General features: G+C 42.9%; 1 protein-coding gene across 1 annotated transcript in view; it reads right to left on the reverse strand.

Moving 5' to 3' along the window:
* ahrra (aryl-hydrocarbon receptor repressor a) overlaps positions 1-16,720 on the reverse strand; it is a 74,946-nt gene extending 58,226 nt beyond the window's left edge. Inside the window, exons 1-3 of the mRNA XM_071908244.2 lie at positions 16,477-16,720; positions 15,941-16,033; positions 13,406-13,587 (exon numbers count right to left, since the gene is read on the reverse strand). Of these exons, the coding sequence (XP_071764345.1) occupies positions 13,406-13,587; positions 15,941-16,002 (244 nt within the window). The 5' untranslated portion in view covers positions 16,003-16,033; positions 16,477-16,720. The remainder of the gene's footprint in view (positions 1-13,405; positions 13,588-15,940; positions 16,034-16,476) is intronic.
* Positions 16,721-27,858: the final 11,138 nt, after the last annotated feature.

A 27,858-nucleotide genomic window follows, 5' to 3' on the forward strand; every position in this document is an offset into this window, starting at 1 on the left:
ATCCACCTATGACAAGTGCAAGGCTACCATTGATTTGTTCATTTTTATTTACAGCGTCATACAACATCAAATTCCAACCCAGGCCTGATTAAGAGGTCTGAAACTAAACTTGAAAACATTATTTATTCTTTTTTCTTAAATCACATGCAGAACTTTTTCTTTGGTCAAATATATTCCAGCATTTTGCAAATGGATTCAGTTTTCTGAAAATTCAGCGAACCCACAATAAACAGCCACAAGACTTTGCCTAAACTCAGGAAGCTGTTTTCGTGCAGAAGTGCTCACATGCCACAAAAAAAAAAAAAAAATGTCTTTTCCAAGGCTTAATGAGTTATCAAATGGGCTTTCAACATGTGGCTTTGGGCAGTACTAAATCTGTAAGCCATATTGTATGTTTGCACGGAGATCAACAAAGTCTATTTGTTTGTTGTGTGGGGGGATGAAAATAAATTGGAAATGTGAAATTGTTAAATCTAACCCAGGAGGGGTGTAGTGGGGGGTTGAGCAGGGCTGGAGTGGCGTACTTTTAAAAATAGCACAACCACACTGCTAACCCATGGTACAACAAATGTTTGTAATATTAAATTTGTCTGCAAGTCAAATAACAGTTCAATAACTGAAGATTAACTACAGTTTGCATACTTAGCAGGATGATGAGCTCATACACTTTTCTTCAGAGCAGCATGTGAGATTTCTAATTGAATTCCACACGTCAAGATATTACAAACGACCCTGTGCGATGACAGCTAGGATTTGTCACCGCGTTCGTAGCGCGGCTGCGTGCTAAAAGCGCTACCATAATATAATTATCAGTCTAAACTCCAGGGGTTTCGGTGCTCTCGCCTCCCTCCTTCCTCCTCTCTGCTCCCCTCGCCCGGGCGAAGCAGCGCGCTAGGCGGTAGCCGTGACAGTAATTACACAAGACAGCTTCCAACAATAGTGTTGGGCCAACAAAGGCTTCTGCTCCCTCTGCATGAGTCCTGGCTGTCTATTCACACTCGCTCAAACTCAAACATACACACTGGACTTGTCCGTTCACACACATACACGCACACCTCCCGTCGCCGCTCGGCCGCCACTAGCTGTTACAGTTAGCGTCTAACGGGGGGCCCCCCTCGGCACTGATTTGAGTAATTCACTTATGGCCTTTTGTGATCCCGGGGGGCTCCGCTGGCCCCTGGGCTTTGTTGGAACAAGTCCACTCAGGCGAGTTCAGTGTCCGTGGCACGAGAGGCCAGGCGGGGACAAAGCCAGTGTCATGCCTTTGATTCAAGCAACTAATGAGTTAGCTGTGAGGATCCTAAACGCATACGGCGGCTTCCCCATTCACCGCTCTCGACACATACAAGGGATTAGCATGGCTGGCCTGTCGCACAGCTATTGTGTGGCAGATTATTGTAGAGGGGGCAAAGACACATGCAAGTGGGTGGGAGAGTGAGACGACATGCAACTAATGTGCAGTTTAGCATGGAATCATTGGGCGGGTCACAACGTTACGCTACTTGCAACAGAAGGAAGGCATTAACATTTACATCAACCAGTGTGCATAGACTGATATACTGGTTTGCCAATACATTGGGTCAATATCAGGCTTTTGCATAGTAAAAGTGGATAGCAATAGCTTATTGGGTAGCAGAGAATCAGTGTCGTCCATTTCTGATATGATGGAGATGATTGAGCTGATTTTACTCAGCAGCTTCAGGGTGTCAGTCTGTAAAACCTGCAGTGAAACCTGCCTCACCCTGCTTTAAGGAGCTGCTGACCCATAAATGAATTTCATTAGAATGGCTTTCAATGGAGAGTTTTAGTGTCCGATGATGGTCTAAATGCTGTTTCAGAGGCTTTTCCATCCTGACAACAATACATTTCTGAGGGAAACAGTGAAAACTTGCAATTATGAGATTTATTTTGGCACGAAAATGGCCAGAGTTAAAGACAATATCTACACAAAATGTCCAGTATCGCCAGCTTTAATCCAAAGAATCAGTATTGGTATTAATATCAGTATCTATCTCTCTCGGTGTTCCAAAACCCCTATCGGTCTAACCCTACTCAGAACGTACAATTACAGTAATCGCATGTCAAAATAAAGCAAAGGAATGATAAACCCCTGAGCATTGGCATTAGGTTAGCCATGACAGCGAAAACACATTAACATTTACACAGGAGATGGATTAAGCGGCCATACATCTACCTTTGTATATAGAACCCGTGGCACGGGATTACAGACGTTGCATGCCGAGTAAAGAGGAAGGAGAAAAGCCTGAGCACTGGCATTTAGGCTGATCACGCACTCTTCATGGAGCACAAGCAGATGAGAGGTGATTTTCTTTCACAGGGGTCAGTGAAACACACAGGGGCAGAACCCCATAGGGGAACGAAGGAGAGACGGAGAGACAGAGCGAGAGAGAGAGAGAGAGAGAGATGGAGACAAAGGAACCTTAGTCACACAGTCAAGAGGAGAACAAGTAAGACAGACAGAAAGAAAGAAAGAAAGAAAGAAAGAAGGGAGGAAGGCAGGTTAATAAAGGAGAGTGGAGAGAAATTGAGGTGACAGGGTGAATCTGTACCCCTGTTTGAGGTTGATAATCATGAGGTCATTTTCTCTGCCTCACCAGCACACACTCTCACACACCGACAGAATGGGATGTTACGATGCATTATCTCCCTGGATGCTCTTTATCAATACACATCACCAAAACTTATATGGGTTTAGTGATGTGTATTGATCTAATCCTAATGGGTCAAGATAAGAAGGTTCATCAAATGATCTAATGACCTGCTGGTGGGACAGTTCTGGTTAGTCTGGGATATGAAATCTCGAACGACACTTTTGTCCACTTTCTTGACGTTTCAGAGAAATTTACCATACATATATAGTGTCTTTTGCGTGCAGATCTTGTAATCCTGTAATGTAAAGCTCGGGGTAAACTACGGATTCTGTGCCACCGACACCGGAACAGCGATGACCAGTCAGCTTGTATCCATCTTCAGGCTTGTTTTGACACATGACATTCAACTGATATGATGGGCTGATGGGTTGAAGTCCTTGCTTCCCTCGGGCTTTGGTGCATTGCGTGCCGCGGGACTAAAATGTGCAACCGTCCACTACACCGAAGGCACCAAGAAATCAGCATTTTAGCACGGAGTCACGACTGTTCAAGTTGATACTAATTAACCGGGAAGTTTAACTGACAGCGACGATCCTATTGGCCGACTCTTTGTCCTCTGACACCGTGACTGGGTGGAACGACGAGGGCGTATGAAAAGGTCAATGGGTTTGACCTTCAGCAGATTTGGGGGTTTACTTCAAAGAAGGTAGATGTCACTATTCACAGAGAAACCCAGTGGCATGCCACTCCCAAAGGTCAAACCCACAAGCCTTTGTTTGTTGCCAGTCTTAATTGCATCAACATGAGGATGGGCTGGAACAAAATTTCAACAAGTGCCTCATCAGGCTGCGGTCAAGAAATCTCTCCAATTACTCAGAAAATTACTCAGAAAGGATCCTTGGGTTTACTGTGATGGACTAGTCCAGGGTGTTTCTCTGCCTTCCGCCCAATGCATGCTGGGATAGGCTCCAGGAATAATAGGAATAAGTGGGGTAAGAAAATGTATGAATAAATAAATGAATGGGCGAACGAATCTTAGGTCTAGAGCAAAGATATGCATGGGTCTGCAGATACTTAACATGACAAATTTCAATGGCTTTTCGAGGTCTAAGAGAAAGCCAACAAGCTGTCAATAATTGTTAAAACGACTATACTCTTGCATGATTTAGAGATTCTAAAAACACTGGTTTGTACAGAGAGCGCATCCAGGAAAAATCGCGGAGGGACGTTTTGAAAGCTGAGATATTTCATTTCTAAAATCCAACACAGCAGTCAATTGACCACAACTTGGCCTCTCTAGTGCAAAACCTTTCTAAGTTCATTTCTAGCCCGAGTGGCTTGCTGGTTTATCATGGCCTCTGCCCTACTGGCTCGTCTGACTAAGGGTTGCAGAGTGGACGGGGTTAGGGACGGGACAGTGTTGGGTCACTGGGAGTTTAGTCGAGTTCCGTCCATAATGTGACCTGATGCACATTTTCACCCTTGAGCAAAGACTCCATTCAGAAACAATGTTGCAGCACTTCCCTCTTTGGGAAATCGAATGGTCTGGACTCGTATTGACTAGATTTTTCCTACTTAAGATAATAGATTTGAACTGGCTGCAGGTTTGACATGACAAGGATGAACCCAAATGTCCTCTTATGAGCCAGGAAGAGACGGTTTACACCTATGAAATTCTCTCAAATTTGTAGATGAGAGAATAAGGATCCAGACAGATTGTTTTGTCTTGTTCCCTCTTCCCTCCGTAGCGTGATAGTCGGGTCAGTTACAAAACCGTCTCCTGTCTGCTGGTTGACGTCACGAGCGGCTGACGTAAGCCTGGCGTGAGTCTGTGGGCTCTGTGGCCTTTCTCTTCCCCTTTTTTATTACAGCTCATCCAGCATTTCGAGCCAGACAACACACATATAGACACTGTGGCTTACATGAGCGATGCAGATACATCCTGCAGACCCCAAACATTGTTGTGTGCATGTTTGCATATTTGTAAGCTGCAGTTTAGGTTACTGGGCTTGGCTTTGTGTGTGTGTGTGTGCCTGTGTGTGTTTGTGTGTGTGTGTCCTCATACCCCGTCAACACTCTGACTGGATTGACAGCTATGAGGGAAGGCGGGGCTCTAATAGAGAACTTCCAGACACACACTTGTAAACACACTTGACTCAGACATGGATACATTTACACCACAGACATTTATATCTGCGATTTTTTTGAATGGTGGTGTTATGGGCTGATATGACATATAAGGAACTGATGATTTTCACAGCAGATCATTTTCTGAAAGCAAAGCGGCATAGTGCTGTAGTCATTTAGATTAGAAGAATGAGAGCCGACATGGAGGATCTCACTGCAGCCAGTTGAATGTTGGGTTTATGAATTAGTGAAAATATGAATGAGAATGTGTGTCTTTGTAAAGGGTGAGGGCTGCTGTTGATGTAGGAAAAGACATTCCATCAACTTCATTAAAAAACAACAAAATTAGCCCGTGGCCATACTGTGACCTGGCGTCCTTGTTTCATTTATAATGATCAATGCATGACTGTTGTGACTATTGTCCGCAAGCCCAATCTAATAAACAAAGGGGGAAGTGAACATGCAATACAGGCACAAAACAAAAAAAATAGGCAAATGGGAGTGTGTCTGACTGTGTGTGCGTGCGTGTGTTCAATCTAGGACGTGAGTGTGAATACATGTGTCAATTCTGTCAAGATCTCTCTTTTTTTTAGCCATTTAGGTGACACTCTGAAAATGAGCGACTGATTTCAGTGACTCAAGTGTAGTCTTCTGTAGACTTCTTCCAGATATCTATTTCTGGCTCTCTCCTCCTCTCCTTGTGCAGCCTTACCCTGCCCAAGGGGTATTTTAGATACTCAAACATAATCTGCTGGATATATATATCATATTGGTTATCATCTCACTGGAAGGTCAGTCATCAGCTTGAGCTAAGCGTTCAAAAACGATTCCTTCACATGCCTGATGTTCCCGTGCAAGGGAGGGCTTTCAGGTGATGAAACTCACTCTCTGGCGGCCATATTGGAGGTTCAGCTCTTGGGCAACAATAGCTGTGAACAGTTGACTGTGTTTCTGAAGGTACAACTTGATACAGGAAGATAAAGTTACTAGCTAGCTAACTGGTCAGCTAACTGTCACTATCTTCTTATTAACACTGTTATTAACACTGTTGCTATTATTAACTGATTTGCGCACTAGCTAACGTATCTAGAGGCTAGCATTAGTAGTGCCTAGTAGTCACATAACATTAGCATTGGTTGCTTTGCGAAATTAGCCTGCTAGCTAGTTAGGTAGCTATCAAAGCCAAAAACCAATAGCCTACTTATTGGGTGTTTTGGGCTAAAGACAAGACAGTTTACTGTGTCACAATAAACACAGTAACTGAAGTGAGCAACACCCACAGCACAGCATTCTTTTACAGGTATCTGTCTATTCCTTGTCCAGTTCTATATTTAGACATTAGGCTATTTGTGCACAGCCAATTCTCCAATGAGCAGAGACAGGGACATAGAGAGAGGAAGACAGATAGATAGGTAGACACGCACACTCATATACACACATAGCCAACATACAAACATACAATGTTCCACATGGTAGGAAGAGACAGACACAAATTCGGTCTCAGAGCTGTCAGTTTGGTTGAAAAGCCGCTGCTAAATGCTTGCAGACAGAAGCACTTGAAGGAACGTGCCTCGGCTTGTGCTCAATTAACCATGATATCTGATATGTGGGGCTCCGAGACAGCAAGTAGGCTACAGAAACACCTTGACGGGGTAAAAGAGGGAAAATATAAATGCCAAAAGCCAATGAGGGTGGGATGATTTCACTTGTTTCCAATGCAGTTTTACTCGTCTGAGTCTTGAAACAAGGTACAATAAGGCAGATCGCTCCACAAGCATTGGAAACAAGCGAAATTGTCCATTATTGTAAGAAAAAAAAAATTCTAAGACTCAATACCAGATTAAATGGCTTGTTAAGATATATGTTAAGATGTATTACTATAGTGTGGGGGAGTGGTAGAGGGAAAAAAAGAGAAAAAGAAGAGAGGGGATGCGTAGAAAGCTCCGCTAAACCAATTCCCGTGAGGCGATAATGAGAGCGGAGGAGCAGCGAGGGTAAGGGATACACGCCGATAGAGCTGAAGGATACATTCCTTCCTAGCGCTCCCACGGGTGATGATGAGGGAGAGAGACGGAAAGGGGGACACGAGACATACATATGGATTATCTCCAGCGCCATTTGCGCCCAAAGGAGCGATGGGGAATCGGATTGCCGGGCCACGAGGGTCGAGACCGGAGACGGTGACAGACGCCGTCAAAATAAGGCTCCGTCGCACCTCATCAGACGACCGCAGCACCCACAGTCAAAATAGCCACCAAGGCCAGCACACACACACACACACACACTACACACCAGGACAGACAAACACAACACACGTACATAACACATCCTAGCTATCAGGGTTTTTTAACTTTTTTATCCAGGAAAAATCAATTCGGTGCCATGCTCTTTTCAGTTAACACCCTGCTTCACACACATTCACACCTGGAGCTGCCGAGTAAAACCACAGTCTTCTACTGTTAGACACTGAGCTGCTGGGAGTTAAAGTCACACTGAAATGTAAAATGACTTTTTTGCCTTTTTAGCTCATTCTAACTGGTACCATACACCTATTTGACATTTTATACCAAAACAAAAGACAGAAATTTTACTTAAATTTATTTTTTTTATATCAAAATCTTATTACTTGGAAATAAGAAATAAGAAATAAAAAATCTTACATGGTGACTTCATCATGTAGATTCCAACCATTAAACATCACAGATTTTTGAACAATCCGCCCCTCCACCCCTTGCATCAAATAAAACTGATCTCCCATTGGTTTACACTTTTGAATGATCCCTCTCTCCGCCCCAATATCCTGTTTCATCAGGAAATACATCACATTAAGGAGGCAACATGCTCTCAAAATGCAGTTGCATTGTGACTTTAAATGCCTTGCTCAAAGGCTCAAAGGGAGGGGAGAGTGTTGCTCATTCACATTTTCCCAGCTGTTCTGGGGACTGAACTGACAAACTTCTTTTTTTTTTGTTCTCTGTTTGCAGTTTCTGCTTTATCAGAGAGACACAGACTGACAGGGAGTGTGGGTGAGACAAGAAAACACACAGCAGCGGCCACAAGCTGGACTCAGACTCATAAGGTTGTGACCGCTTTGCACGCAAACCAGTCCAATGAAAGGAGCGCCGGTATAAATAAATTTACTGTGAAACATATCATGCCAGCGGCTGATGATAATGCATTAGCATGAATTACATCAGCTGATATCAAGCCTATGGCGGTGCAAAGCCTCATTGATAGGAACCCTAGCTATGCATTAGCATCTATTGGATCCATGTGCTTTATTATCAGAGCTCCGGGTCCTCAACCTAAAAAAAAAAACCCAATCTGATTCTCATCACAAGCCCTGTTGACTTCCATTCTCCTCTGCCCTCTGCACACACACACGCACACAGACACACACACACACACACGCACACACACACCATGAAACAGCTAGACCCCATCAGCATTCATAACAGTCCAATACGCAGAAGAGCAAGAGTGGAAAAAGGACAAGAAAAGAGAAGGAATGAAGAAATGAGTGAAGCTGCAGACACTAACAAGCATCTCATGTCACATTTCCTTGTAACACAACATATCTTGCAATTTTCTGATTCATGTTTTGAGTCAAAGTGATGAATACAAGTCATCAACTTCTTCACAAGATATGAATTTATGCCATTTCAATATCCTTATGACAGAAAAAGCAACCTAATGTCAGCCTCTTAGCATTAACAGACTCATTACTTAAAGGAATGCTTCAACCATACTAAAGACGCAGTATATCCCCTTTAAGATTTCCCTCTAATTACCTGATCCCTCCTAAACTCTGACTATAAGCTGATTGAATTTCACATACAAAGCGAATTCTCGAACAATGAGATAAAAAGCAGTGAAACGCACACACACACACACACACACACACTCATAAAAACAGACATACGCAGGGGTGGAGGAGGAGAAATAAAGGCAATCGAGGCAGAAAGACAAAGGAGGAGGGATAGTTAATCCTTAGGGTAAATATTTAACGAGCTCAGCAATTACAGCGAGGGCAGAGACCTAACATGGAAGAGGAGGGAATTACAGCCCGCTGACTGTCAACACACACACACACACACACACACACACGGGCAGACACGCTCGCGCATATGCCTGAAAGTGCTGAAAATATAGAAACCCTGACCTAAAATAAAAGCGAAATAAACAACTACAGACAGACAAACAGTTCCAAACAGCCTATAGGCTATGAAGTGATGATTTAGATTTTTGGGGGGGGTTTGGTTCGTCCCTCTGGACTCACAAAGAAAGGATGACCAAGCAGTGAACAGCATGCGCACTCTGAAGTTACAAGTCTGCAGGCGTTCGCTAAGGTTCAGGCATTTGCTTTTCTATACGGTTGATGTACAATATAGGTCAGAGGTCTAACCACTGGGGCTGTTCAGTGGAAAATAAAAAAATAAGTAGCCTAAAATAAAAAAAAATGTCTGACCACTGAGAGCACTGAGAGGAAATGGGCTTTGATGCTTTACAGCTTCCTAACATAAAGGCTGGGAACTATACAAGGATCCTATTGTATGCCCACTGTGTGTGTGTGTGTGTGTGTGTTTCCAAGGCTAGAGAAGGACTGAATGTGATCGATGATGAGTCCCGCTCATACGCAACTTCAGAGTTCAAATGCCACCCAGCATTTCACACATCACCTCTTTTAATTCAACATTTAATTAACACTTTTCATATAAGTTCAACTCGTCTAAATCAACACTTCATACAAGTTCAACTGTTGCCATACAAAAAACCTGGAAACTGAATAATTATATTTCTTATATCCAAATGTATTTTCATGTCTATCATCCTTGTGATGAATTCTCTTTTTTCGTGCAGTAATGGATATTTGCATCCTCTAGGCATCTTCTAATAATTATTCAAATAAAATCGCTCGAAAAGGAAAAATAACAGAGGTGAGTAGGCACTGCTTCATTTTGTGTGTGTGTGTGTGTGTGTGTGTGTGTGTTGTGGGTAGGGGTGGTATAGAAACTGATATAGAAAGTCACTTCAGGTCATCCGTCTCATCCTACCCATAAACACAGCAAAGAGACGGTCAAGAATCGCGCCAAGGTTGAATCTCATGGAATATGATGATCGAGGGAAACTAAGACGAGAAGTGGATCTCTATCTGATGACGCTGTTTATTTACACATACACATACGCACATGCAGACACATATACACAGCCTGGAGGCGTTATTTGCATACAGCACATAATGTACACACTGTTCGCTGTGCTCCACCCTTGTGCTCTCACGCAACAGAGTCTCCTGGAGCCTCCAAAAACCACCTGCTAACAGGCTGTACTTGGGTTTCCCCTAACTGTCCTATTGAGTTCACCTCTGTTCCAGTGAGAGAGAATAAATAAAATGTTTCTGAAAGACCAAAACAAAGGCTTGTTCGACCTTATGTCCTCTTGGCCAAGATCTAGAGTCCACCCTGTCCAGCCAAATCACAGCCGTAGCCGTTCATGGTGACAAGTGAATGTAGGATTCAGTTCAGTCAGGATTCAACAGCATCCCGGCTATAGGTCTTCACACAGTCCCCCTAGTGGACTGGTAGGAGAACTGCATCAATATGTGTGGAAAAGCCTTCATACTCGCTCTGTAAAGCTGCGTGCTTCTGTTTAGAAAAGCAAATGAAACTAAGTTTGCAGGTTTCATGTTTTCAGTGAATGACTCACACATTTTGAAGGAAAAGAGAAGATTGCGATATCACTCCAAACCACAGGAAGGAAGGGGAAATGTCCTTATTGCTCATCTTAGATTTATCTGGAAAAGCTTTGGCTGCACTCCCTGTTCAAATATCAGTGGAAAAAAACTGCAACTCTGAGAAACAATTGCCAAGTAGAGGGAGGGCAGAGGGTGGAGAGCGTATGGAGGAGCAAATCCCTCCTGTTCCACTCTCATTAATCTCATTAGAGTAGCATCAAAAGACAGCTAAGCTGGTCACTACTGCCGCAGATAACAACAGGCTCCAGAGACCCACGGCAGCCAGGAAAGGCACTGAGAACAGCAGAGGCCTCGACATCCAGGGACATTCAAAGAGTTCAGAAAGTAAGGGTTTTAAATAGCTCCAGATACATTCATCCCTCAATGTGACTGGTTTAAAACTTAGTGTCACCATAACAGGTGAGCCAAGAGAGATGCGTGCATGAGTTCAGATGACAGGGAGCTCTTCCACTGCCAGACAGAATAAACAGCCAATACCACCACTCTCTTTCAGCAGTTTCAACACACCTTTCAACACCTTTGAGTGCACTTTACACTGACTGAACCTTCTCCACTTTCCATCAAGGCCCTTTGCAGCTCGCGCTCGGTACCGATCCCAGTGGTGCGTGATCCCTTATCCAGGAAAGGCACCTTTAACAAGTCCGATTAGCACCTGTACCGCAACTTTGCGTGATGCCTAAGCTAATGAGCGTTCGGGCTAAAGCGAAGAGGGGGTTGGGCGTGTGTGTGTGCTTGTAAACTCGCGTGAACCCAGCCGCCAGGGTGCCCGTCGTTGGATGCCATGCCAAACCGAGGCAGCGGATGAGGCAGATTAAGGATATTGAGACGCTGCAAAGGATCAGAGGAGGAAAGGTTGGGAGAGGACAGCGGCATGTGTCAAAGGAGGGATGACAGAGAAACTTTAGGCTGGTGCAACTCTGGAAATTTGGAAGTGAATGGTGATATATATTACCTGGAACTGTAAGAGCCACCTGTGGTTTGAACTTATGTACATACATTTCTAGTAGAGCACTTACAATGTCATTGATGTCACTGTTTGCTGCCTTTGCGTCTCTCTTTACGTCTGTTGTAACCACATGTTGCTTGAACTTTAGGTTCTAACTGAAGCTCAACACTTCACAGTAGTGCAGCTCTCTAGTTTTTGACTAGTTTTTGATCGTCTGAGCCCGATTGCTCCGAGAAACCGCTTCCGATGAGGATTTTCTTTCAAGTCCCAGCACTCGGAAGCCAATGAGCCCCAGAAGACCCCTCCGCTGCTTCTGTTTGCCCTCCCTCCCTCGTCCTCCTTGCATTTTAGCAGGTTGGTTTTTTTCCCTGACGAGGAGAGGAAAGGAAGAAAAAAAAAGAGGTAGCTCTTGTCTTGAGCGCTGTCACATCCAGCTGTGCCTGCCGCTTCTGTTTTGACATGGCAGCCGCCGAGGCCACCGGCAGCAAAATGCTTTCTGAGGCAGGCCATGAATATTTGAGCGCTCTGAGGGGACGCGAGGAGAAGACGGGAAGGAGTCGGCAGATGGAGGGAGGGTGGGAAAACGAGTGCGTCAATATACCTTTTAATTACATGTGACTAAAAGACCCTAACCCTAACCCTAACCATTTAATTGTCCGGAACACCTCAAGCGAATGTCATGACTGTGATGTTGCTACAGATGCCTTCTGCAAATTTAAAGTAACCTCGCTAACTCGCTAAAAATTAAATTATCCGGCCGAACTAAAATGTCATGATCCCACAGGATAATACTGTATTATGCATAGCCACATCTTTTATAAAAGACGCCACAACCGCAAAACAGTGTGACCGAGGTAAAAAAAAGTGCGTAGTGAAGACAATGCATCCAGACAACACAGAAGACTACAGCTCCTATAATGTGCCCTGTACTGTTTATCCAGGGCCCCTGGTGTTGTCAGACAGTATCTCTGTTGGCCTCAGTGAGAGTCAGTTCATGTCATGGAGCCCGGGGGAGTCGTAGTCATGAGGCCTATAGGAAAAGTTCATGGGTTATTCCGGGACTCCAACAGATTATCTCAGTTTAATAAGCATGTATTATCAGATCTTATTCTTCCTTGGATTTGTAATTTGAGCAGTATTGATAAATATTATAGACTCATAGCGAATAGTGCTACTGCTGCTCAGCATGTTTGCTGCGTTTTTTTCTTTTTTTGGCTCTTGTTATTTTAGACAAAGATGCCATGTGATGGTGGACTCGCTGACAATTTCAGCAGACAACGAGAGTCTGTAGCCGGGGGATGCTGTTGTGCAATAGCGAGCGTTGTCGCTCGATACCGCAAGGTGTCCTCCGTAACACGCAACTACTGACAAATGATCAGCCGGATGAACAGGCATGATCTCTCTCTCTCTCTATCAGCCTTTCAGACCATCTTTGGCCATCACACACACACACACACACACACACACATAAGCCAACCACAATGCTGGCCACCTCATAACACAACTCAGCACTAAGGTTAGACCGATATGGGTTTTTGAAGGCCGATACCACATTTTTTACAGCTGCCAATAGCTGATAGTTTGTGCCTATATTTTGTGACTATAACTACTGCTGCTGCTATTAATGATAATAATAATATATTCATGCCTACTTGTGTGGAATATGGTTAAAGAGTCCCATTAGAACCAATTCAGGTTAAGGTCTTCCCATAGACAACCAGTGTAGTATTGATCAATTCTACAATAAATACGGAATCACTCCATCATATCAGAGGTGGACAACACTGACTGAACCATATCCAATTTTTAATAAAAGACCAATATCAACCATATATCGGTCTAACCCAACTCAGCACCAAACCCAGAAACTCCCTACAAACTCATGGACACTCACACACACACACAGAAACCCCCCTCAACCCCTCCACCTCCCACTGGAAACGGCAGCCCCTCGACCTCCTTTACCTTGGAAGAAACTCTTGACGCGGAGGTAGGAGACGGCGAGGCGCAGCACCGACAGCTTGTCCAGCTTGGAGATGACGTCCGGGGGGAACGGCAGCAGGCTGGCCAGCCGGTCCAGCTCGGCGTTCAGCCGGTCCCGGTGCCGCTTGGACGGGTTGGTTTTCTCGTTGGACGAGGACGGCTTCCTGATGACGGGACGGGACGGAGACGGGATGGGAGAGGGAGAAGAAGGAGTTGGGTTCAGGTGAGAGAAAAGTTGATGAGGTTGAATGGGAATTAGGGTGTGTGTGTGTGTGTGTGTTATATGCATGCCACAAGACAGACTTGATACACCACCAGAAGTCATGCGTTCAAGTGTAAAGCGAGAGCGTTTTTAGCTAAATTACCTCCAACTTAATCACATGAGCTGTTTCACACTAAATACCTGACCAGATTGAGAACCGCCTCATTTAGATCAGTAAGTGGCAGCAGCACAAGAGTATTGGATAACCTGTTTAATGAGCCAAGCTACTGATAGTGTGTAAGTCTGAGGCTGACTCAGACTAAATCACACAGGTCTTCTTTGCTCTCCATTATAATAATAAAAACTACAAGCCACTTAGGCCGAGGTATGGCGAGTGCCACGCCTTGCCACACCCAGCCGACACCCATAATAAACTACACTCTGCACTCCTCCCTCTTTCTTTACTGTATTTCTCTTTCATATATTGAGTGCTTTCTTCATCATGAACCACCTTCACCAGTCTGTCCTCCACTGACAAGTCTGTTAGATTTGTTTCCACTTCCTACCAAGACACAATAAATGATGTATGAGTAATTCCCTCATATCGAGCTTCAGTCCTCACAAAATCAGCTGATCTTTTTTTTTAGCTTCGCATGAAACTTCTAGGTTTTCGTCAGTATGATCTTTCTCCATTCACTTAAAATCCACTGTGGCGGTTCAATTCCTTTCGATGGATCTTGATATTAGAGGTATTGGATGTACAGTGCTTCTTAGGGATAGAGTGATTTGTGTATTTTAGTGTGGTGTACCAGAGCTTTACCAGCTGAACTAAACATGATCCGCATATGTGCTGGTGGAGTCCGATTTCTACGGCCGAGGGAGTTTCTGTTCATCTCCAGAGAGGCGGACTCTTACATGAACGCTCGCTATCTCTGACTTGATCTTATCCGATGACCTGATCAATAATCACATCACATTCTCCACCGGTAACGGTTGAAAAATGATAGAGAGGATACGTATGAATGTCTGGGTTTCAAATGTGCCAGACGCTTTGGATTTATCACTGAATAAAACATAAAAACATGCTGCAGTTATATGAGGAAGCAAAAGCACCAGTGAAGAAATACCAGCATTGTCGATCCTCATATAAAACAAGCAGATTACTGCAGCATGAGGCACTAAATGATAATAATTCCAAGTATTGAAATAATATAATATAATTTTATGTCATCCAGTGGCCGAAGCAGCAGGCTATAAATTCAAAAGTCCAGTACAGTTCTGTCAAATACACATATCAATGTGATGTGGCAAGGATTTCCCTTCAGATCAGCAGCAAAGTTATAGCAAAACATTAAAAGTTTATAAATGCCACAGGCCTTGTTAAATTACCACTTCCCTCCTGAAGATCTTACATAACCAGCGATTCACTATTTATGATACCAGCCGACAAGACTGCCCAAAAAAAGTTTCCCTCTGCATTAAAAACTGAGGGCACCGAAAACAGCATCCACACAATCCTTAACTCTGGGTTGAAGCATGTCAAGTAAAAGTTAAAAACATGTCAGCTTAAAGTTACAAACATGTAAATTTAAAGTTAGTCTTTTCACCCATAGCCAATAATTAGGGATTTAGTGGAGGGTGAATCCACCTATAAACTCACCCATCTTTTTATATTTTTTTCAGGCTAATATAAATATTTATGATAGAAATTCAAAGCCTAGATTGGGCTATAGTAAGTAGTATCAGAGTGATGGTTACTTAATAAAACATGGTATAGTAAACATGCTATAGTAATAAAACATGTAAATAGTAAGTAAATATAATAATAGCACAGGCTATATTAAGTATGCTGTAGTAAGCATAGTAAGAGAACAGGCTATATTTAGCATGCTATAGTAAACATGCTATAGTAATAAAACAGGCTATATTAAGTATGCTATAGTGAGCATAGTAATAGAACAGGCTATAGTAAGTAGTAAACATGCTATAGTAATAAAACAGGCTATCATAAGTGCAATCAACTGATAGCTACATGATAATAAACATGAATCAATACTATTTTTTACACTGGTGGTTGTACTCCTTGTGGTCCCCATCAACTGGAGCTTATACCCTGCTGTAGTTTATCCACTGATTCATGTAGCTACCACTTCATCACTGCTAATGATTCAGAATAATTCACCATTTAATACACCAACTCACAGCAAGTTTCCCCTGCACATCACAAACCGACCGCATCAACAAAATGAGTGATGCAGCTTTTTTCCTTTTTGTCAGTAAACATCGATTGAACAGATTTAACGGCGCTTCTTAACTGTTTTTGGATGGGCTTCCTCCTCTTTCTGCCCGCATACATGCAGTCTCCCGGAGGGATCATGATCCTGAGCTCCGCGGAGGTAACAGGTGCGCTGCGGATGAGAGAGAGACGTTAACTTTACATATGGAGAGAGAGACAGAGAGAGCGCGCATTAAAACATGTAAGCAGGCCGGTTGTCGCACATAAGTCATAAAAAGTGATTGCATGGGGGGAAATTGTGCAGTAACTGCCTGCATCCGTAAAATTTAAGTAAAATAATTATGATCTGGATTAGAACAAAATAGTCCGTGTAAATTAGCGAAGTGTCAAGATTTACGGTATTGGGAAAATCCAAAAACCCCATTAGTTGCAAAATAAAAAATATATATATTGCAACTTATCGCATCCACATTTAGAAAAGCGCAGAAGACATGCCGCATCCTTGACATGCGATAAAAATAAATACACAAGGCCTAAATAAATACATAAATACATCAACATGCATATAAAAAGATGACACCGATTAAAAAACAACGTCAAAATTAAAGCACCCACCGAGCCGCTGTTTGGCTGTCAGTTAATTCCAGTATAGTCTCTGATGTGGAGTCACATTCAGTTTAAATGGAGAAAAGAGATGCGTCTGTCCGGGTGCACCGACTCCGGCAATACCAAATGATAAATCCACGGGAAAAATCAAATGAAGCGGCGAGGTCCTGCGCGAGCTCCGAGCTGATGTTTTCATCAGCTTTGCACTGCTCGGGGCAGATGTTGGCTGATGCTTTATACCCAATTGAGTCGCCTTCACTTCCTCGCGTTTCAGGTGGCGGATTCCTCTGAATGACATGTCGAGCTCTTCGCACGCAACTCTCTGCCTCACAAACAGAGAGAGAGCGCGCGCGCGCCCGCACACACACATACACACACACACACACATACACATATGCACGCAAACTCGAGGCTTATGCTGCCTTCATGTGCTGTTGGAAAGTAAGGGAATGAAGATTTGGTAGTACAACAACGACCCCAACAAAGTAGTAGGGGCTACAGCATTTCCCACCAAATCTTGCAATGACTGATGACTGACAAGATATAATTATTTGGTCGATGTGATAAATTATTAGACGTTAGTCACCAAACTATCAGTTTACCGGTAACATTGGTGCTGAATGCTCCCATATTTTTATTTTTTATTAATTTTTTGATATGGTCTCCACATACATTTGTGCCAATTTTACTTGATCTTTGCTTTCTATTATACCCTAATGATAAAACCTACAAGACCAAATTTGTTATCACTGAGGTTATCGTGCTGTGTTGTGCACACTGCTAAATTATATCTTCTTCATTCTGCCGCTCCAGCACTGAGCGGCTCGATTTCTAAAATTAAAAAAAGCCACCAAAACACCTACTTTTTCCCATTTGTGTTATTATATGTCTAGTTCTGTTATTTCGGACCAAAATCACTTTTAATGCGTGGTAAGTGTTATTTACAAGTTTACGAGCAGCACTTGAAAGCAGCAACAGCCAACTGTGTAGGGAGGGCGCGCGGGACACGCACACACACATTCTGAGCAGCGCGAGGGGAGGGATCACACGCGAGGGGCAGCGGAGGAACAAATCTCCAGATTCACATCGAGTCTATCTCCGCTCGACGACACTCACGGAACGGAAATTTTTGAGGAAGCGACGCGTTAACGGGAAAAATACATATATTTTACACGGAAAGCTACTGAGTTTGGATATCACGCTGTGTTGGACCGGACTGGGATTCTGAACGATTATAATTTCGCTGAATGCAGCGTCTAGATCGAATTGGTTCGTTCGGACATTTTTAGCAGCTGCGTCAAGCTAGTTATAGTTAGGCAGAATGCTGCCGGAAATGTGGCGATTTTGCCTTCAAAATATAATCATGAAATCTTGTCGCTCGGAGAAAAAACAACGGCATGGAGTTAGAAAGGACTTTTTCAAGGTCGTGGACATCCTTCATGCCTGGTATATGTTTTGAGTGATGTTAATGTTTTGTAGGCAGCAGATGACACAAAATGTCATCTTGCGTTGGTCTACATAAGTACGAATATACGCAGCGAAAATGGCATTTTGGGGAAAAGGAGTATTTTAATGTACTACAGAGTACTGAATTACTTCGTTTCACGTTGGTACTTTCTTAACCTGCCAACACAATGCAATGCATAGTCGTCAATGATGCTTTTATTTTGAAAGTTATAGCCGGAAGTCCTGTGTTTTATTCTGGCTGGCTTGACTGTTTTTAAGCTGTTTCCATTTCTGCATAGATTGCTGGACATCGCCTACAGTTGAATTAATTAAGCGATAAGCCACGAGAAGCCGTGGTTTACAGTAACCTTTAAACATTTAACAGGCTCGACGTGAAGAGTATAACACCTCTTTTAGCTGTTCTCAAGTCACTGCCTCGAGTGGCTTTACTGTAAGAACACACCATTGTAAAGAGGAAGAAGCCAAATGTCCAATAAATATTTTATTATTTAATCAATTAAATGATAAAAAAAAAAAAAAAAAAATCATGACATGGCAAAGCACCTTGTAAGTACCATATGAGTGGTTTTCGGTCAGCGGCAGCACATTTCAGAGCAGCGGACCTGTCTGTTTATGTATGTATTTAATGAGTTATTATTGGTTATTGTGATGACTGTAATTATGTTGCCTCAAACTGAGTGCAGGTCACAGCATTGTAAAAAAAAAAAATTCTAGCCCAAAGTGCCTCATATTATGGTGCCTCGGGTTGATTTGCTCTCCAGGCTTTGATGCTCATCTGATTAGTTGAGTGATCTTTGGATAATTGCAGGACAGTTACTGTTGCTGTAAATGGCTGCAGTGATGGATGAGGGAGGATGTACTGAAAACAACCAAAACAGTTCTATATAGTGCCAGAAAATGGTTATTTCAGCTTGAACCTGAGCAGATCATGGATGTATTAAACTAGGAGCAGACCCCCACTAGAAATGTTCATTATAGCACCATGCTCACTCAAATGGATCTACAAAGGACTGTTTTTGGTAAATGTAAATAGGCAATGTAAGGGTGTAAATAACCCCTTAGGAATGCAGAAATTTTAGAACCACCTTGGGTTCTCCATCATGGATCTAAGCAATACCTTAACAAAAGAACCCTCCTTTTTCTGTGTATGTAGGTCTGCTTTTGTAAAATAAGTCATTCTATCTGTTGACTTTTCGTGGTTATTTTTTGTTTGTATGATTGTTTTTACAACTTTCACTGAATAAAGTTTTTGCCATTGCATTCCATTGTGTGTCTTTTCACTCAAGCAACAGGAACAGTCAACAGAGAATCTGTATGCAGTGTTTACTATAATCTACTACACTGCACTCTAGTGTACAATTGCGTGCACTTGCTTGTGCAAGTGCACGCAAAGTGCACACTCATATGGAAGACTTTATGCACAACCATGGCTTATTGTGTATTTATATGTACTGTAAATCATGCAAGCCTGTGGCTGGGATACACTTCTTGTCTTCTTTAAATAAAGATGATATAGCAGAGGATAATCCCCTTGGTGATGATGTGCTACATGTGATGAGTTGATCACTCACACACACACACGCACACACACACACGGAAAAAGACCCCTGAGGCTGGTTTAGAGTTTCGTCAAATTGAAACAATAGAGGAATGAGGAACATATACGGGTTCTCTAAGCAATCCTTCAGAAGAGGTTTATATACTACTACTACTAATAATAAATCCATTACACAGAAAGACAGAATTAGAAAATGGTGAAATGAAATAATGTTCAAAATCTGTAATTACAACTTTAAGATACAGAATCTCATAAGTGCCATGCAATGGTGAACAAATTTTCCAGCAAGGCAACGTAACCCAAATTAAACAAACACAATTATGAATTATTTTAAAAAGTCAAAAAATTCATTCTGTTTTATGAATCACATGGATTTTCCAGTTTGACAGATTAAAGTACTTTGCATAGATCTAAGACAAAACATCACAGATAAATGCATCTTATTATATCTATTTTTAAAATGCATGTCCAAAAAGTCAACAGGGCAAATAGTTTTCATGACCACCTCTTTGTATTTGGACAGGCCCTGTGAAGACTGCTGACAAAAGAATGGAAATCTCAAGCTTTTTAAGGTTAATAATAGTACAAAATATGCTTCAAATTAAAAAAACATCAGTTAAACGACTTATTGTTTTGAATGGTAGTCCTGTGCAGCTCAAGGTGAGGTGCTGAGATGTGTAAGTCACAGTAGGAAAGAGTGAAGCCCACATTAGGAACTCACTTCATACATCTTATACTGATAAGAATGTGGGCTGTGGGCTTCTGATCTGGTGGCATGATACATGATTTGTCTCTGGCATCAGTAGCGCCTATAGATAATTTGTCTTGTGTGTGTGGAGTGACATTCACCCAAACAGAAACTGCGTTACTGATTAAGGCCTTTACCTAGATAACTATAGGCTAGTATGGCTAGTTTGAACTTTTTTTCAGTCAGTACAACAGCAATAGACTTTCCATCTATTTCTTTAGCTTCCTCCTCTCCTTGCCTTTTTCACTGGGCTTCAGTTTGTGGTTCTCTGGCTCCGCCCACTGAGGTTTAACCCCACCAATCAGATTATTTCTGCCTCAGAGAAATGTTTGTAGAACTAAAACTCTAATCTGCGAGCTAATGAGCAAACCTTCCACAGCTAACAGAGGCCAGAGGGACTTTTGGCAGTGTGTTAACGACAGAGTAAATCACTGTTTAATCACCAGTGGTGCTCAAAATAATGTCAGAAGTAATACATTCAGTGTATGAAACAGAAAGCAGAAAAACAGCCTTTGTGAGGCAGGGGAACCTGGCAGATTGCTACAACCCCACCGTGGTTTTCATACTTTCCTGACTCTTGTTTTGAAGCGATATTCACGGGACTCTCCGGTCTGGAAGCCGCCCCCCCCCCCCCTGGCCGGATTATACCTTGACCAGAGCAGATGGCTGTCCGTCACGCCGTGGTATCAAAGTGTCCGTCAGGGGTGATGTTTTATTTGTTGTGACAGGTGGAGCCGGGGGGGCTGAAGAGGTCCTGAGGTCCTGTTAACACTGTCAGTGGCTGCCATTAAAGCTATGGGGAGCTTTTGGTATCAATGCAAATCCACTGGCAACCCTATCCAAGCTGCCTTCCAGATTAGCCTTGATTTAGAGCTGCGGTAAGCCCCGGCCAACGCTGCAGGGGCAGACCTTTGCACGCAACCTTGTGTGTGTGTGTGTGTGTGTGTGTGTGTGCGTGTCTGTGTCCTGGTGTGCGTGTGTGTGGTTAAATACACATTTCAGAATAATGACTATAGTCCCAAATAGCCATCTGCCAGGTGCAATAGTGTGGCTTTCATTGATTAAGATGTCTCCGCCTGCCTCGCTGTGGGATTTCAGCAGACATGTAGAGAGCCGTGACATGACAGGCTTGATTCTAATGGACGTTCATAATTGATGGGACGGTCAATATCAAAAAGCATACACTCGTTTTATATCTGTCACTGTCATTTAGGGCAAGGCCTTTTATTTTGTCATTAAGCGGTGCATGATTGCTCAGTTAAAAGCGAAGCTATTTGCCAAAATAAGACAAACGATTAAAATGTAATTAAGACATACTGTAGACATCAGAGACATTTTATGATCCTACATAGATGCAATGCAACCAAACACTTTAATGAGTGCAACCTTGTGGATATGTGACAAAACTTGAGAGAGAAAACATATGGTGGAATTGAGGCTGCTGGCCTAAATATTTGGTCCTATCCTAACAGTGGGCGGGGTCGTGGGGGGTGATGACCTCATTCACAGATCAGGAAGGGGGGTGGGGGGTTGGAGAGTGTGTGTGTGTGTGTGTGGGGGGGGGGGTCATGGCTCTGGATGAGAGCTCTCATTGGCGCACAGCAGGCATGGTGCCGTCAGGATTTGGGGGAGCGAGAATGTAATCCATGACAGTAGAGAGTTGTTGATGGAAAAGTCCAGCTCAAGAGGTCGCGTTAGGTCAGACAGGAGGCATGCTGCAGCCACACACACACACACACAGATATTCACGCAAGCCTTCATGCATACATGCATTAATTGCTCCAACGCATGCACATGCGAAGACGCAGATGCAAACACACATACGCACACACTAACCCTAAAGTGTCTAATGCCACATTTGAACAGATTGAAGGTCTTCTAGGGACAAGGGATAGATCCGCCTCCATCGCACAGGACTACAAAATCCAGCATAAAATGAGACTACAAAACCCCAACTCATCAGACAAAATTAGACAATGAAACTGAAAGGCTGCAACACACAATCATTTGACAAAATCTGACCAGGAACAAAACCCAGAAGTACAGGACCAAACATCTAGGAAATATCTCTGCTGGGACGAAGGTCTCTACTCAGTATAGATCTGGTGAACAGGCCAGTGGTACAGGACTAGAATATTCTAAACACAAAGGAAAGGGCATCACAGATTTCAAATTTTCAAATATTACAAAATTTACAAAATTTACAAACCACAATTTATATACACTCTAGAAACAAAATCCTGCTACAAATCTACCAGGGTGCTTTAAAAAAAATTGTTTCCACATTATGATAGTACTGTTATACTCAAAGTGTCTTCTTTTTCTAAATATCAACGGGTGTGATGTGTGAATCTGAATTTAAACTTCTCAAAAAGATAGTTCCTTGTTCCAGGAATAAGCTGGTATTTTGAGTCAAGCGGGTCACTGGAGGGTCAAGACAGCAATAATCCATGAAGTTGAGATTATGGCAAAGATCCTCAGCACTTGAGCTGTAGATGGAACAGAAGCATTCACAGGTTTTGCATCCCACAATTAGCCAGTTTATGTAATTATTACTGTTTTGAATGATTTATCAATTTAGGTTTGGATAGGAGTAGCGGCTTGCTCTTATTATGCTTACGCTATACACTATTTATGAGCTATATAACACAACACATTACAAAATACACCCACAGCTCGTGCTTGGCTGTCACATTTCTGTCTGTCCCCATATCGAGAGCCGTGTCAATCAGTTTGAGAGGGAAAACTGTGTTTTGGGACTGTGCGGTGGGGATAATCTTTTGTTGACATTTGGATTACGGGTTCAGGCTTTTCAGAGGTCGTTTGACGGTCAGAACGAGGGTCGGATGGAGGTTGTCTTCCTCCTCTGCTCCCCTCCATCTCTGTAATCTGCTGCCTTCCCCTCCCAGCGCTCAGTTTTTACAGCCTGCGTCTGTGTTTGTGGTCATGTTTGTATCTGTGTGCGTGAAGGAGAGAGAGATAGATGGAGAGAGAGTGTCAGGGAAAAAATGATCCCCTCAGTACCTGGATTGATGCTCTGAATCAGATGTCTCTGTGAATACAAGTCTTTATTCCTTACACATGTACATGGAGAGAGGACTCTAGCATGTTAGTCATGCAATCGTAGAGCAGTCTCTCAAGAAAGAAGATCTTAAGACTTTCTTTTATACAGTGTAACAAACATCTTAAAAATACGTGGGTACAGCCTGATTATAATATTTTCCAGACTAGGTTCCCTTCTTAAACTGGGTTCACCTTTATCCTTTACATACATACAGGTCTGTGGTTTAGACTGTTATCATTTTTTGTAAGCTGACATTTTAACCTCGTGATGCACTCTCGTCTGTGGCCGTTACTTAAATTAGTAATTTCCCGTCACCACTTTCACATGCTGCACACCATACACTCTTCACATGCTGTAAAGGACTCTTTTGTGCTTTTTTACTATGACATGGTAAAGACAATACAGACAGTCTTATTCTATCCTAAAGTTATCTATGTCTATGTTATTTATTTCCCACAAGAGAGAGAGTGAGAGAGAGAGAGAGAGAGAGAGAGAGAGAGAGAGAGAGAGAGCCACGCTGTTGTGTAACATCAGGGATGCTGGGAGACCCTGGGAGCAAATGAGTCACTGTTGCAAGGATGAATGTTGACAGTGGAACGCTAATGTGAAATCAGGCAGCGTCTGTTTGTTTGGACGTAGTTTGCACAAACAATATGCAAGGCTATGAATTATAATAATAGCGCACGTCCATTATGGGCTGCAGCCGTAATTAACGAGAGTTCAGAAAAGCTATATACTTTTTATGGATGTGTTCCAAGTGTCGGCGTGTCCTCAGCTTAGGGTAGGAATAATGCAGGAGGGCAAGTGGGGAAGAGAGTGAGAGAGGAAGACGGGGGGAGAGAGAGAGAGAGAGAGAGAGAGAGAGAGAGAGAGAGAGAGAGAGAGAGAGAGATGCATCAGTGTGGAAGGGAGTGTGTAAAACATAAGGTCACTGGGTTCGGAGTAAAAGCTCCAGAGGGCTCAATCCTGCAATCCCTGCTACCCACTAAATCACAGAGGCTGAGACCAAACATCAGTCTGGTTCACATTCACTTTCAAATGCATAGCCCTAGATGACCCCCCCCTTCATTTAAACACACACACACACACACACACACACACACACAGAGGGTAGTAAAGCTATTGCCTTAGGTGATGCACGTCTCAAAAAACCGCACCGGCTTGTACAGCCAGAGGCCGATGGCCACAAAGTGAATTTCATGGTTATGGAACCCCGGCTTTTGGAGGAGAAATCCCCCTATACCTGGCAAACTGGGTACAGTGTGTCACCGCTGGGGGAGAGTCATTAGCTCTGCACTTCACCCAAACCCCAAATCTGTCCACACACTGCAGTACAGAATCATTTTTCAGTCTGGCATCGGGTCCTAAAATCGTATTTTTCTTGAAGCAAGTGGACAAAAAATCGGCCAATGTGGTGAGATAAGTTGTTTCCAATGCAAATTAACTTGTTTCAAGACTTTTCTTGAAGAGTGATCTGCCTTATTCTGCCTTGTTTCAAGATTTGATTCAGGATATTTTTGTTTGAAGTTGAATTATCTCACCTACTTGCCTTAAGAAAAACAAGAATTTCAATCTGAATATGACTAAAGGACTTGTTAAGATGGACATATCTCCAGCGCGCTCCATCATTGAGTGAACTTTCCGAATTTCCCTGTTCAATTTAGAATGTTTTTGACTTTGAAACGGAACTCTTGATCAATCCTGCTCTGTGAAACTACCTTATTCCAGTTTGGGGTTAGCGGATGGTCAGCCACATTGGCATCACTGTTGAGGAACATGCAAATGTAGAGGGAATAAAGATGCGGAAAGCTGCTGCCGAGGTGAAAACGACTCTCTACTGGGAAGCTTAACCTGGGCTTCGACTCAGACGGACCCGGTTCCCTTCAGTCAGCAGGTTTTCACCATAGACGAGAGACCGCTTTCAGCCCGGGAGGCAGACATCTTGGCTCAAGCCGGAGGGATTTTTACCAGTAGCTGGGGTAATGATCTAACAGGTTAGAACCTCATGAAAACAGAGCTTGGTTTCTATTTTGTTATTCATTAAGGAAGTCATCTTGTGCGCGAAGGATTTTAGCTGCTGGCCTCAAAGCAATGACCTTTCTCCATCCAAAGAGTTCTTAGTTATTTGCCTTTTTAGCTTCTCTGTTAGTCATCTTCATTCCCGGGTATACAGTCACATCACTGAGTCACTATCTTTATTATTGTGGATTTTATGAACTGCGGGCATCCCATGATCAATGTACACTGTCCTTTACTACTGCATGACTACCGTATTGACAGTTACAAACAATGTTATTCATTCCTCGAGATAACTGCACCCATGCGCGGCCAACACCGATCAAAACCCGATGTGTTTGAAAACAATCGGGAGGAAATTGAATGAGTCACTCCATTTGCTTCCCACATGCCACAGAGATGTTAATATATTCCAAATGTATGTCTCTCGCGTCTCCGCTTTCTCCTGCTCTGTCTCTCTCGTTACAGCTCACATGTGACCGTACATCTGAGCGCTCGAGCGGCCCGGGCGGAGAGGCGAGCTGTCTTGCGCTGAGTGATGCTTTTCATTAAACTCTACAGGAACCCTGTCGCCTGCCTGTCGGGCCAGTCTAGATCCAGGTCATCAATAATGATTTCAGCAACGCCAGTGCGTTGCTATTTGGCCATGTGTGGGACGGTCTGTGTATTTGGACTGAAGCGGAGGTGGTTAGCAACACTCTCCGGTTTAAACCGACATGTTTTTTCAGTGGATCTCACTTATGTGGTGACAGTAGTTTCAGAAAAAAAAACCATTCAAGGTTTCAGCAACTGCCACTAAAACTTCTTAAAACTTTTATTTTTGTGATGTCTCGGTTTACATCATGTCTTTCAAAACCAACATGGACAGTGGTGTATTTGCCAAACATGGATTCTCTCAAGTTGTTTCAGGTGCTGAAAACTGCTCTTCAGCACCTGAGGTCCTGGACATGACATATAGTTCCTAGGGTCCCGGGCATGACTTATATAGCTCCTAGGGTGCTGGACATGACTTATATAGTTCATAGGGTCCTGGACATGACTTATACAGTTCCTATAGGGTCCTGGACGTGACTTATACAGTTCCTATAGGGTCCTGGACGTGACTTATATAGTTCCTAGGGTCCTGGACATGACTTATACAGTTCTTAGGGTGCTGGACATGACTTATATAGTTCCTAGGGTCCTGGACATGACTTATACAGTTCCAAGGTCCTGGACATGACTTATACAGTTCTTAGGGTGCTGGACATGACTTATATAGTTCCTAGGGTCCTGGACATGACTTATATAGTTCTTAGGGTGCTGGACATGACTTATATAGTTCCTAGGGTCCTGGACATGACTTATAAAGTTCTTAGGGTGCTGGACATGACTTATATAGTTCCTAGGGTCCTGGACATGACTTATATAGTTCCTAGGGTCCTGGACATGACTTATACAGTTCTTAGGGTGCTGGACATGACTTATATAGTTCCTAGGGTCCTGGACATGACTTATATAGTTCTTAGGGTGCTGGACATGACTTATATAGTTCCTAGGGTCCTGGGCATTACTTATACAGTTCTTAGGGTGCTGGACATGACTTATATAGTTCCTAGGGTCCTGGACATGACATATATAGTTCCTAGGGTCCTGTACATGACTTATACAGTTCCAAGGTCCTGGACATGACATATATAGTTCCTAGGGTCCTGGACATGACATATATAGTTCCTAGGGTCCTGGACATGACATATATAGTTCCTAGGGTCCTGGACATGACATATATAGTTCCTAGGGTCCTGGACATGACTTATCCAGTCCCTAGGGTCCTGGACATGACTTATAAAGTTCTTAGGGTGCTGGACATGACTTATACAAAGGGGGCTGGACATGACTTTTACAGCTCCTAGGAGTCTGTAGATGATTTATACAGCTGCTAGGGGGTTGGACATGACTTATAAAATTCTTAGGGGGATGGACATGACTTATACGTTTCCTAGGGGGCTGAACATGACTTAAACACACACACACAGACACACACACACACAGTCATAGAACAAGGTCTGTGGAGGAGTTCCTATGGGGCATTGTCCCTCTGTTCATTTATTGCATCAATAGAAGGTCACTGCCATCTTGTGGAAGGGAGATGGTTTTACATTCTCGATAGCAGGGTCAGGGTTTGATAGGAACAAAGCTGGACCTGATACCTGGTATTGATTAATAAAACTGAGATTCACTATAGTTTGTATTCTCAGTTTTTTACCATGAAATTTCTGCTGTCATATACTCAAAGAACACTTTCCATTTCCCTTTTATTTTGTTCTGCATCTAATCAAATGTGATTTCCCTTACTTGTCAATTGTGCATTTTGTTTTGTTGTTTCTCCTCTTTGTTACTTTGTTGTTTGTTGTTGTTTGTTGTTGTCATTTTGGTTGTCTTATATCAAATTCAGTTATGTTTTGGTTGTCATCTATTAAAAAGTCCTGTTTTTTTTTTACATTACGCACTGAAACTGTCATTTCCTCTTCACTTTTATCATTCTTTTTGTTTCATCAT

Source organism: Centroberyx gerrardi, chromosome 22, assembly GCF_048128805.1.
Source record: "Centroberyx gerrardi isolate f3 chromosome 22, fCenGer3.hap1.cur.20231027, whole genome shotgun sequence".
Taxonomy (NCBI): Eukaryota; Metazoa; Chordata; class Actinopteri; order Beryciformes; family Berycidae; genus Centroberyx; species Centroberyx gerrardi.